The sequence below is a fragment of the Lithobates pipiens genome, unplaced genomic scaffold (assembly GCF_037356315.1).
Source record: "Lithobates pipiens isolate NorthernLeopardFrog02 unplaced genomic scaffold, aLitPip1_a1.2 Scaffold_8, whole genome shotgun sequence".
NCBI classification, from domain to species: domain Eukaryota; kingdom Metazoa; phylum Chordata; class Amphibia; order Anura; family Ranidae; genus Lithobates; species Lithobates pipiens.
Window position 1 is genome coordinate 579,107,559 of NW_027507903.1, and position 13,939 is coordinate 579,121,497.

General features: G+C 45.2%; 1 protein-coding gene across 2 annotated transcripts in view; it reads right to left on the reverse strand.

The window, feature by feature from the left end:
- The window catches only part of LOC143961091 (beta-1,3-galactosyltransferase 1-like), a 169,329-nt gene extending 155,607 nt beyond the window's left edge, over positions 1-13,722 (reverse strand). The window contains exon 1 of one of the 2 annotated variants that reach the window (XM_077470254.1): positions 13,616-13,722. In XM_077470254.1, the coding sequence (XP_077326380.1) occupies positions 13,616-13,622 (7 nt within the window). In that variant the 5' untranslated portion in view covers positions 13,623-13,722. The remainder of the gene's footprint in view (positions 1-13,615) is intronic. The other variant, XM_077470255.1, reaches the window with a different exon arrangement.
- Positions 13,723-13,939: the final 217 nt, after the last annotated feature.

Below are 13,939 nucleotides of genomic sequence, written 5' to 3' on the forward strand. Positions count from 1 at the left end.
TAAATAAATAAATATAAATAAAATAAACTTCTCCATCAGAATCTTCAGTGCTATGGCAGCTAGGCAGGCAGGCAAAACTCCCCAGATCTATAAAGGCACAGGATAATAAAAACACTCTGACAGACAAGTAACACAGCAGTAAGAAATGAGAGTCCTAGAAATCAGGCTTAGCAGAGCAGAGTAGCAGATTGATCAGCTGGAGACTGAGATTAGCCCTAGAGTACAAAGCCTGCTGCAAACCAGCAGTGAGCATTCTGGTGTTTGCTAGGCAATCCAAGAGGAAGCTACCCCTGACCTCACCTGCTCAACTCTGAGCTTCCAGAAAGGAATACATGTGGAGGTGGTGAACTACAAGTCCCAGCGAGCCAAACCACTGCCTGAACACACAAAAACATGGAAGGAGTGAGTGCCAGCACCTGCTAAAGGTATATACAGTCATTTATACTGCCAGTGACCTTGCCAGTAATACACAGTTATTTATACTGCACCTTATTATTATCCCAGCACCAAGGGAACCCACCTCCTCAGGAGATTTACTGCCTATATGGGGGGTCTTCTGATCCGGGAGAGGCTGAACCCGAACAGGATGGATGGAGGATGGAGAAAAAAGAATAAAAATAAATAAATACAAATAAGCTTTAAAAGGCGTCCGGAGCGAGGACGAAAAAAGAACACTGGTGTGGGCAGACAACCGCCCTTTATGGGCTATGAAAAAGGTGGTCCTGGGAGGTCAGAGGGGGTGGTTCTGACCCATAGTAGGCTGACATGGGGAGGTCCAGGAAATATATATATATATATATATATATATATATATATATATACACACACACACACACACACCGTCAAAATCCTCCCTATAAGGCCACCCCAAAAAAAAATGCATTAATAATCGTAAAAAAAAAAAATGAAAGTCTTCCTAATCTGCCTCTTCCTATTCCACGGCGCTTCCTCCTCTTCGGTCAGCGGCCCCGTTGCCTTCTGGGACATGTGTGTGTCCCACAAAACAATGGGGCCATTCACAAAGCACCGTGCGACTCACGCATGCGCAGTAGGAAACGGGAAGTAAAGCCGCAAGGCTCGAATGCCTGTTTCCCTTCGTTAAGATGGAGGCGCTGGACGGATCGACATTGCGTGATCGCTGGACAGGTAAGTGTCCTTATTAAAAGTCAGAAGCTACAGTGTTTGTAACTGCTGACTTAAAAAAAATATATAAATAAATTCCTTCCCTGTGAATGCAAAGTACAAAGTAATTTTTTGGGGATCTGTGAGGACTTCAAATGCTCCATCAGGGATTATAGCAAGTTGTTGTCACTATCATCTTGGTTGAGAACTGTTTTTAAACATTTTTAACTAACCTAACTTAAGGACCGAGCCTCCTTTTGAGTGTTGGTTACAAGTTAAAAACAGTTGTTTTTTTTTTGCTAGAAAATTACTTAGAACCCCCAAACATTATGAATTTTCTAACACCCTAGAGAATAAAATGGCAGTCGTTGCAATACTTTCTGTCACACCGTATTTGCGCAGCGGTCTTACAAGCGCACTTTTTTGGAAAAAAATACACTTTTTTAAATTAAAAAATAAGACAACAGTTAAGTTAGCCTAATTTTTTTTATATTGTGAAAGATAATGTTACGCCAAGTAAATTGATACCCAACATGTCACGCTTCAAAATTGCGCCCGGTCGTGAAATGGCGACAAACTTTTAGGCCGGAACTGGCTCCCTATGGAGCCAGTTCACATATCTCCGTTGGAGAGCGCACTACACAGAAATGCTGTGCATCTTTGGCTCAGTTTCAGGGCCGAATTCAGGCATAGAATCGGCCCTGATTAGTCCCGGAAATGGGGAACAGGGACGCACAGCGCTCCTGTGCAATCCGCAGCTGGTTCCAGTGTAAACTGTAAAGCCTCACTCATAAAAATCTCCATAGGCAACGTTTCAAAAATTCTACAGGTTGCATTTTTTAAGGTACAGAGGAGGTCTAGAACTAGAATTTATTGCACTCACTCTACTGATCGCGGTGATACCACACATGTGTGGTTTGAACACCGTTTTCATATGCGGGCACTACTCACGTGTGCGTTTGCTTCTGCACGCAAGCTCGTCGGGACAGGGCACGTTTAAAAAGTATTTTTTTTTCTTATTTTTATTTTTACACTATTTTTAAAATAAATAAATAAATTGTGTCACATTTATTACTATTACAAGGAATGTAAATATCCCTTGTAATAGAAAAAAACAAAACATGACAGGACCTCTTAAATATGAGATCCGGGGTCAAAAAGACCTCAAATCTCATATTTACACTTAAATGCAATAATAAAAAAAAATGGTCATTTAAAAAAAATAAAAAAAAATTACCCTTTAAGAGCCGTGGGCAGAAATGACGTTTTGACATCGCTTCCACCCTGCATTGTTATGGAGACGGGTGGGGGCCATCTTCCTCTCACTTGTCTCCATGCCCAGCCAGGGTGAAGATCCAATCACCTCCGCCACTGCAGACGGCTCTGGTAAGCGACGGAGGGCACCGTAGCCTGGCGGGAGGGAGGGCCCCTTTCCCACCACCGATAAAAGTGATCTTGTGGCAAATCCGCCACAGAGGCCACTCTTATCACAAACCGGACCGCCGGCCGAACAAGAAGATACTGGGGTTATGGCAGCTAGCAAAGTAAGGACATATATAGGCGTGCGGCGGTCTGGGAGTGGTAAAGTTTTTCAATAATGTTGGTTTATGCTATGTGGAGCCCGTTTTTCTTTTCTTTTTTTAAATGCCATTTGTCTATCTGAAGCACGGATAGTGGAAGGGAGTTATCAGCTGGAGTCCGGGAATGGAGCCTGTGATCGCTGAGATCTGATCGTTGGTTGGAGCTCGCAGCGTGTAGGGGAGTGGAGGTTTCCTCTCTGGGCTGTTCCTTGGGATCATCATTTACCATCGGGAGCCGGTTCCTGTTTCTATGGGTCTTTTAGACCACAAAACGCATTTGACCTCTCTTGCTGTAAGGGAATGAGGGTCAACTCCATTTGGTGAGTAGGAATTCCATCTGTTTATGAATCAGCTGGGTGTACCAACCTTTGCTGTTTCTTTTCACTGTAGGATATATTGGCATGTTTATTTGAACAAGGACCTTTTTTGCTTCTTACAGTATCCTTTTTGTTGGACTTTTTTTTCACTGGATGCATATCCTACATTTGGTGTATGTATATATCAGGGGTTCTCAACCAGGGTTCCATGGAACCTTGGGTTCCTCTAGAGGTTGCTAGGGGTTCCCTGAGCAATGATCAATTTATGCCTCTCAGGTAAGTTCTCAAGGACACCACTGATCTTTTTAGTTATCTGTGAGGGGGTAATTCTTCCCAATAACCACAAGTGTAAGAAGCATTCTTCTCATTGACCATCACACTAATATATGATGAGTAGTAGATTTTTCATTTTTAGCAGGGGTTCCCCAAGACCGGAGATATTAGACACTTTGATAGCGCTATTTGTTTGAACAACAAGGAGGACTGGAAAGGTGGCCATATCCATTTTAAAGAGTTACTGTCATGAAAATCGCATGAAGAGATTGTCCTCCAGGTCTTCTGATTTACGATCGTCACGGGTACGCACGATCATACGAACGCCCTTACGTTCGTACACAGGTGCGCGTGCGCGGGCACGTGCGCAGTCGCGTGCGTGCGTCCGCGTTGGCGCTAAACGGCCTATTTAAACTAGCCTCTTGCCAATAGTCTTTGCTGTCTGCTCTACAGCGTTATACCTGTGAGACCTGATCCGTATTGTTTGTTCCTGTTTGACCCGGCCTGCCTGTGACCCATCTGCTATCTGCCTGCACCCGACCCCGGCTTGTTGTGACGATTCTCCTGCCTGTTCCCTTGTACTTCGTTCCTGTCTGATATCCGATCCGGCTTGCTTTGACCACCCGTCTGCTAAAGGTGAACCTGCTTATACTGAACTGTGTCATCTGCTGCAAGTAACCTGCTTATACTGAACTGTGTCATCTGCTGCAAGTAACCTGCTTATACTGAACTGTGTCATCTGCTGCAAGTAACCTGCTTATACTGAACTGTGTCATCTGCTGCAAGTAACCTGCTTGTATTGAACTGTTCACCTGCTGTAAGTGCCTGCTCATATTGAACTGCTTATCTGCTGCAAGTACCTGCTTATATTGCGCTGTTTGTCTGCTTCAAGCCACTTGTCATATTGCACTGTTCATCTGCTTCAAGTCACCTGTCTTATTGAACTGTTCACCTGCTGCAAGTGCCTGCTCATATTGAACTGTTTATCTGCTGCAAGTACTTGTGTATATTGCACTGTTCACCTGCTACAAGTTGCCTGCTTCCCTGCACTGCTTATCACCAAGTTACCTGCTCCATTGAACTGTGTTATCTGCTATAAACTACCTACTGATCCATTCACTGTGATTACCTGCTCCACTGAACTTCACCTACCCATCCTACCCATCTGTTGATCCTGCCAGGCACCTGTACCCCTCCTTATTCCTGTGTTCCCTGTTACATTGCCAGGAAACCGGTAGTGGGAGTCGTAAGGGAGGCCTCTCTCCGCAATCCGGGCTCGCTACTAGAAGGTACGTGACAGTTACCGGTGTGTCTACTCCAAGAGGGACCTTTTGAAGATCTCCTGGTCACCGAGGCATTAGAGATTAGACCCAAGTTATGCTGTAACTTTACAGCAGCAAGGTGAGGGGCTAGTACACACTTAGGTGTCACCTCAGCTTGGATTGGCCAGGCATCGGCCGTTTATCTCACTATTCATGGTGAAGGGAATCATCACCTATTTCCATTCTTGGACGTTTGTTATTCATTCTTTTGTGTTGATGTTTCAGTCTCTCCTAGGACTGGCATATAAAATTAGTTTGTTGGCCACCTAAGGACAGTGTGGTTCTTTGGACGTTTATTTGCTACATCTGTTATATCACCATTGTCATGCATCTAATTTAGGATTTCACAGGGACCGTTTTGCACCTTACATTTTATTATGTGTCACTGTTTTTTATCATATGAACTTTATCACAGAGGTTTGTTGACTTATTAGTATTCTACACTGTTATTTCAATATTCCATGTTTTTTGCACCTTACTGTAGTTTATTCTTAGTTATTAACAGAGAGCTCACAGCATAGCATCACTATTACTCTATTTATCTCACATCTGCTTAGGATCAGCTGACTAGATGCTTGCTGCAGTAGGCCTCTGGTTCCATTTTAGTAGTTGACCGCACGGGAGTACCAGGTTTTAACATTGTTTGAAGGATTTGTTTTCCTAAAGACACTGTTTTCACTCTCCTCCAATGATCAGAATTGTCCTGATGCCCTCCTGCACAGCCATTCACTGGGAAGATCAGTGTACTGCTATTTCACTTCTTCCCGCTCTCTGAGCTCCTTGCAGAGAACAGAGGGGATATGATCACTTATAAAAGAAGGGGGGGGGGGGGGGGAGGAAGTATTCTTTATAATGGGATAGATTAATATATATATTACACTGTAACGATGCAGGGTGATTAAGCTCTAGTGGTGCGTTCAAGTTGAAGAAATTGTGTCAGTCCCGACTGCATTTTCAAGGGCATGGCAACCCATTTTTATTCAAAAGAAACAAAGTGCAAAAATAAACATCAGATTCCCTCACAGGCGTATTCAGCATTACAGTCCTACTTCAGAACCAGCATTCAGCCTTCCTGGCTAAAAACAGAGCACTCCTGGTCAGGCCTTACACCTTAAGCCTTGGCCTGTCTTCCCCAGACCTGACGTTCAGCACCTCCTGTGCTTGCAGCTTCGTGCTGCACTGGCTCCCTCCCGACTCCTAGGCCAGAACTCCTGTCTGCGGGGCGGAGCTGTCTCTATGGATGAGCCCTGACCTCTATTCCTGGGATGATTATGGAGCCAGCGCACAGCTGTGCAATTAGCAAGCCTACCAAAATCAGGCATACACTGCTCATATGCACCTGTGACACAGGGTCGCATCTCCACATATCCTCCCCCTCTGTTTCGCAACAGAGGGTTAAATACAACACTCTTCTTCCTAAAGGGGCACTCCACCCACCTCTTTTTCCTGGTGTGCTTCCATGCGTACTTCTTCCTAATTTTTGGGAGCTTACATTTCTTCTCACCTTCCCCGGATCTACTCTCCCAAGACTGTAGGGGTCCTACTTGGACATCTGTCTCAACTTTACCCAGCACTTTTTGGGTTTCAGGTTCGCTGATACCTGTGTGGTTACCCCCTGGCAACCGCTTTCTCAAAATTACCCAGTTCAAAACCACCAGGAACTCTGGTCCCATCGCTTGCTAGGAGAGTGTCTGAGGAGGGACCATGCACAGGGAAGCAGTTACTCTCTATGGGACCTTCCCACAGTTTCACATCGCCCCCTATTGTCCAACACTCCATCAGCAACTGTTCTTGCACAACACTTTTTTCCATATCAGTTTTTACCATTTCTGTTAGACCCTTTTCTCACGAGCTACCCTGAGATATTAGCGGTAAAGCAGCGCTATTTTTAACGTCGCTTCACAGTAGTTTTAGCGGCGCTATTCGGCGGTTTTAACCCCTCCACTAGCAGCCAAAAAGGGATTAAATTTGCCCGCAAAATGCTGCCGGAGCGGTGTTTTGCCAGCGATATCGCATCGCTGCCCCACTAATTTCAAGGGCGAGCAATGGTAGAGGAGCGGTTGGTTCACCACTCCTTAGAAGCTGCTGGCAGGACTTTTTCTGATGTCCTGCCAGTGCACCACTCCAGTGTGAAAGCCTTCAAGCTGGAGTGCATGGAACAGCTGTTTTGGGGAGGTTTGCAGGCGCTATTTTTAACACTATAGCGCCTGCAAAACGCTCCAGTGTGAGGGGTCTTACCGCTGGTATTTCCGATACCTCTGCCTTGTCTAACAGGGCTCCAGAGTGTCTCTCATACACAACCTTTGTATGAAGCAATTCAGCACACTGTGAGACAACTTCCACATTAATACAAAACATTGCATTAAACCAGGGGTGTCCAAACTTTTTTCAAAGGGGGTCAGATTTGATAAAGTGAACGTACGTGAGGGCCGACCATTTTCCCTGACATTTTTTGAACCATTAAAATTTGGTCTGTGTGTTCGTTCGAGCACTAATACATCGCCCAACAATAATTCTCTTGCCTTTGTGGCTGTGTGGGTGTAATGAGATGAGCTTGGGCGTGTTGTTTGGATATACCGTATTTATTGGTGTATAACACGCACCTTCACTTAGAAGTGAAGGTGGGAAGTTTCAGGAAAAAAAAACTAAATTTTGCATAAAAAAAAGTATGAAGCAAAATAAGGGTCAGTGCCCATCTGCAGCCCCACCATTGCCATGAGTGCAGCATCTGCCATTGCCAGGAATGCAGCCCCCCCTTATTGCCAAGAATGCAGCCCCCCATCATTGCCAAGAATGCAGCCCCCCATCATTGCCAGGAATGCAGCCCCCCCCATCATTGCCAGGAATGCAGCCCCCCATCATTGCCAAGAATGTAGCCCCCATCATTGCCAAGAATGTAGCCCCCATCATTGCCAGGAATGTAGCCCCCATCATTGCCAGGAATGTAGCCCCCCATCATTGCCAGGAATGCAGACTCACCATTGCAATCACTGCAGCATGACTAATTCCCATCCATCTGCAGCCTCAGAGTGGACAGGGAGGGGGCGGGACGAGGACGAGTGCCAAAAGATTACCTACAAGAGAAACTCCTGTTTTCTCCATGGCCTCTTTAATAGAAAGTCCCGCCTCCTTTGATGGACAGATCAGTCGTTCAATGGCAGCGCCGGTGATGGGATTTTCTATTACAGAGGCTGCCGTGAAACAGGAAATTCTCTTGTGTGCACGGCACTTGTCCCGCCTCCTCCCTGTCCCCTCCAAGGCATCTGGACATATATATCTACTATGGCCCTGCTGGGAGATCGTTGGGGGGCCACAAAAGATATATATGTCCAAATAACCAGGCGGGCGTTCAAAACTGGAATGCGTACGCGATTGGCCCACAGGCCGGACTTTGGACATGCCTGCATTAAACGATTCCACCATTTGCAATTTCTACACAGTACAGCCTGCAATATCCAGCTCCAATCAGCTGTACCGCGTGGTAACAGTTCTCCAAACACAGGAGAGGAAGGCAGGATATACACTGGCTGTATACTCCATGTTTTTAACATTTCCTTAAGTAAGTCTGTCACAAAATATACATTTTTTCCCTTACGCGTTGCGGACAAAACTTCTGCTGTGCATTTACACTGGCTAGGCCCTTCAGTCATAAGAGAATTAGTCTCTGCAACAACCTGTGCCCCTTGGGCTACAGGCTGTTCTGCAGACACCTCTCCTGGCACATCCCAATGATACCTAGACAGACCAAGAGACTCAACAGCATCTGAAACACTGCACTAACACTGCTCAACAACTTCTCTGATGGGTTTTACTTCCTCTTTATTTCCCTGCAGAGATAAAGCATAATGTGTACTATGTGTCACTTACTTGAAAACAAAGCCTGTGATGTGCCTGATGTCGCCACTAGCAGCGAGCGTCGATCTTCACCCATCTTCCTTATGGGGCCACAAATGCCAGCTCTGTGACTGGCCGGAGTCGTGGGAGCCGTCAGTCAATGCGTGACTCCCTTTAGAAACGGCACGCTCTGCCCTTTCTAAAGTGCGAATGGGCCGTAGACACGGCTTTATTGTAAATTGTTATTTCCAGCACCTACAGGTAAGTCTTAATATAGGCATACCTGTAGGTAAAAGTGGCTGTACAGGGTATGGAAACACTTTAATCACTTGCTTACTGGGCACTTAAACCTCCCTCCTGTCCAGACCAATTTTCAGTTTTCAGCGCTGATGCATTTTGAATGAAAATTGCACGGTCATACAACACTCTACTCAAATTAAATTTTTTATAATTTTTTTCCCACAAATAGTGCTTTCTTTTGCTGGTATTTGATCACCTCTGCGGTTTTTATTTTTTGTTAAAAAAAAATTCAAAATTAATAATTTTTTTAAACATTTTGTTATTAAATTTTGCAAACAGTTAATTTTTCTCCTTCATTGATGCACGCTGATGAGGCGGCACTGATGGGCACCGATGGGTGGCAGTGATGGGCACTGATTGGTTACAATGATAAGCAGCACTGTTTGGCACCACTGGTGGGCATTGATAGGTGGCACTTGTGGGCATTAATAGGCGGCACTCATGGGCACTGGTGGGCACTGGCAGGTGGCCCTAGCAGGCGCAGATGAGGCATAATTGCCTTTTCCTCTTCGTGACCGATGTCCCTTTCAGATAAGCCAGTGATCGGCTTTCTTTTTCTCCTCACACTGTCAGCATGAGGAGGAAAAAAAAAACGATTACTGAGCTTTTGTTTACATCATGTGATCAGCTGTCATTGGCTGACAGCTGATCACGTGGTAAGTGGCCAGTGTTGTGTTGAATACTGTCCCCCATTGGATAGTGTCCGCCTTGTACTGCGCTTGTACTGCACCCTGTTGCTGTACGCCACCCTCACCACCATGAACAGATGGAATTTCATTACGGACATCAAGCTTTTTACCTTTAAACACTTGCCTCCCTCCCTCCTTTTTAGCACAAACAGGAGATCTCCCATATGGGGTCACTTCCACTCCTGTGTGCACAGTCACATAGTCTTTCTCACCCAGTCTGCAGACTTGGAATCACAGGCGTTGCTACAGGCAACCGCTCTCCTCTTGAACTTCCAGTCAGACTGTTGCTTTCTCCTGCTGTATTTCCCCATGCGGTTACCAGGAAATTAAAGACTCTTGGGCTTCCCAGCCCTCTTTGTGGGAATAGTGAGCCGCCTCTTCGTAGGAGCCTCACCACTGAGACGACACTTCACTGGTTGCTATGGGAGACTGCATTCTCCCCACAGAGCTTCACCAGCCCTCTCCAACTGGCTGTAGTGGTTCCTCTTGAGCCCACCAGCCAGGACTCATTCGACCATAGGTCTCATGATCGATCTTGTTGCTACGGGCAACAACATGCATCTTTGCAGCAACAGATGCACAGTTCCATCAGCAACTACCCCTCCTCTTAATCAGACGCACCCGTGTGGGCTCCATGAGGAAATGAGATCACAGCAGAAAAAATATAAAGAATTTCGAGATTTGGAGGAAGCTGAAAACAATAGAAGGGGCTTGAATAGAATGTTGTTAATTTACTACCAGAGTTTAGTGTTATTTTAACCACTTGCCTACTGGGCACTTAAACACCCCTTCTGCCCAGACCAATTTTCAGCTTTCGGTGCTCTCACACTTTGAATGACAATTACTCAGTCATGCAACATTGTACCCAAATTAATTTTTTGTCCTTTTTTCCCACAAATAGAGCTTTCTTTTGGTGGTATTTGATCACCTCCTGGATTTTTTATTTTTTGCTCTATAAATGAAAAAAGTCTAAAAATGTTGAAAAAAAAAGCATTTTTCTTTGTTTCTGTGATAAAATTTTGCAAATTATAAATTTTTCTTCAGAAATTTTGGCCATAATTTATACTGCTACATATCTTTGGTAAAAATAACCCAAATTAGTGGATATTATTTAGTCTTTGTGAAAGTTAGAGAGTCTACAAGCTGTGGTGCGAATCATAAAAAAATGATCACATCTGATGTACTGGTGGCTCAAATGATCTCATTTCTTGTGACCCGAACAAGCCAGGAAAGTAGAAATACCCCACAAATGACCACTTTTTGGAAAGTAGACATTCCAAGGTATTTAGTAAGAGGCATAGTGAGGTTTTTGTCTTTGTAATTTTTTCCCACAATTCTTTGCAAAATGAAGATTTTTTTGTTTTTTATTTTTTTTCCCACAATATTGTTATTGTAATAGGTTATTTCTCTCACATGGCACGTGTATACCACAAATGACACCCCAAAATAAATTCAGCTACTCCTCCTGAGTATTACGATACCACATGTGTGGGACTTTTTCACAGCCTGGCCACTTAGAGAGACCCAACATGCAGGGAGCGCCATCACGTGTTCTAGGAGCATAAATTACACATCTAACTTGTTGACTACTTATTACACTTTTGAAGGCCCTGGAGCACCAGGACAATGACATGTGACACTGACGTGGCACTGATGGCAGATGGCAGATGGCACTGATACGTGGCACTGATGGCACGTGACACTGATGTGACACTGACGACAGATGGCACTAATACGTGGCACTGATGACACTTGACACCAATGACAGATGGAACTAATATATGGCACTAATACGTGGCACTGATGACACCTGACACTGATGACAGATGGCACCAATATGTGGCACTGATGACACGTGACACTGACAGGTGGCACTGGGGACACGTGGCAGTAGGGATGGGTGGCATTGGGGACAGGTGGCACGATTAGGTGGTACTGGGGACAGATGACACTGTTAGATGGCACTGGGGACAGGTGGCATTGATAGGTGGCACTGGGGACACATGGCACTGACAGGTGGCACTGGGGACAGATGGCACTGATATGTGGCACAGGGGACAGATGGCACTGATAGGTGGCACTGGGGACAGGTGGGCATGTGTGTGTGTTTCACTGTGTGTGTGTTTTACTGTGTGTGTGTGTACTCACTGACACTGACGCTGCAGCTGCAGCACGGAAGCTCTCCCTCCTCGCACGCTGTCTCTGTGTGAGGAGGGGTGCCGGCGATGAGAGATGATCTCATATCGTTACATATGAGATCACCTCCCATTGGACAGGCGGATCGAGTGCTAAATGAGATTGGCCATTTAGCACGATCTGTGATTGGCTGTGTCCGAGGGACACGGCCAACACAGAACTTCCCCGATTCGCGCATTGGGGAAGTAAACAGGAGGACGTCCATGGACGGCCTCCCGGCAGTTAGCGTCCGCTCTGTAGCCGTCTTTTGGCTATAGAGCAGGCGCGAAGTGGTTAACATATGTCTAAACTCAAAAAGAAAATTATTATATATCGAATCGGGGCTGCCCTGTGTAAAACTATTGCACAGAGCAAGCAAGTATGACATGTTATTTTTATTTAAAAAAAAAAAAAAAAAAACAAAGGTTTATAACCACTGGAACTGCAGTCATTTTTTTCATCTTTCCATCTATTAAAGTGGTGTTGCCACCAAAAAAAAAAATTGCTTAAAATTCATAAAAAAAATAAAAAAAAATTGGAATTTATATTTTTTACTCACTTCTAAATGCCTGTTGCTAGGGGGTCCCTCGTAGTCTGCCTTCTTCAATGCCCGGGCTGGTGACATCACTTCCCCTCACGCCGCACAGTCATCTGGGACCTGTCACATGTCCCAGATGTCCCAGATGACTGTGCGGCGTATCACGGCACCCGCCACCGCTCGCGCATGCGCAGTGGGTGCCCGGCTGTGCCCACAGTAAGATTGCCGGTGCCGCGAGTGAAGCGGTGAACGAGGGGGGGCTTTCTTCCCCCGTATTGCTGGACCCTGGGACAGGTAAGTGTCCGATTATTAAAAGTCGGCATCTGCAGTATTTGTAGCTGCTGACTTTAAATTTTTTTTTTTGGATAGTAAAATGTTTTTTTTTGGCCCCTTCCTCTTTCCTGTCTGGTAAAAAAAAAGCCTAGGCTTAAAGGGGTGTTCCAGCTGGGAATTTTTTTTTTTTAAAGTCAGCAGCTAAAAAAAAAAGTAGCTGCTGACTTTTAATAAGGACACTTACATTTCCAGGACGCCCACGATGTCGACTGCCCAAGGCCGACCAGTCCCTTGGCTCTCAGGTCCCGGCGCTGCCCATCCTCACTAAGGGAGACAGGCAGTGGAGCCTTGCGGCTTCACTGCCCATTTCCTACTGCGCATGCGCGAGTCGCGCGGCGCTTTGTGAATGGGACGCGTTGTCTTAGGAAACACACAGTTCCCAGAACACAGTGCAGCGTGCGCCCCATTACCCAGAAGACCTAAGATCACCGCGGAGTAGGAAAAGGCAGATTAGGAAGACCGCCTAGCAACAGGGGTTTCTGGAAAGGTAAAAAGAAAAAATAATCTAATTTTAATTTTTTTAAGAATATTAATGCTGTTTTTTTTTTTTTTTTTTTAGGGTGGCCCTCCACTTTAAGACATCATGCAAAGCTCTCTCTCTCACACTTTGACGGTTTGCCAGGAAGGGACGGGCAGTTGGAAACTGTATAAAATAATATGCAAAGTGGTTGGAGGGAAGCTTCAGTTCCTCTTTAAGTTACACGCTGCTATGTGATTAAAATGTTAGCAAAATAGGCAACAATCCCTTCATCCTAGAGGCACTGAATTATAAGGACAACCAGATGTATTACCATCTTCATATTCAAAGATAGGACAGTTATTTGAGCTGCAGAAAAAGAGGTTCTGCAGCAGCTGCCCAATCTGCCTTGATCCATCGGTACAAACACCGGGCTTCGCAGCAACAATAAGTATTAGCATAACAAAGCAATTACTCAATGGTGCCTGCAATGCAAACCATTCATTAGCTCCTTGCATCTTCCAGTGGCGTAATTTAGAGGAACACGACCGATTTATTGCTGCAAGGATACCCAGAGGCTGGCAGAGGGATTAGTTTTGGGGTTACTGCCAGGAGCCACACCTTGGATTCTGCAGTAAAAGCATAAGAAAGAACTATATATCATCATCCACTAACCTGACATCCCAAAGGAGAGACTGGGACTGACAGCGACAAGCAGAATACAAGGGGATGTGGCTGGCTATTGAGAAGAGAGTGGGAGGAGTGACTACACAGGATTCCCCATTTAACTTGTCTGTTGTAGATGCCAAAACTCTGGTATCCTAGATGCATAAAGCAAAAGAATGTTGCCCAATCAAGCAACTAATCTGAATGTTGCCCAATCAAGCAATTTGAATATGCTGGGAAAACAGCAGGCTGACTTCACGCTTAAAACTGAGCTCCAGTCTGTAAAAAAAAAAAAAAAAACATAAAAGAAAGCAGCTACAAATACTGTAGCTG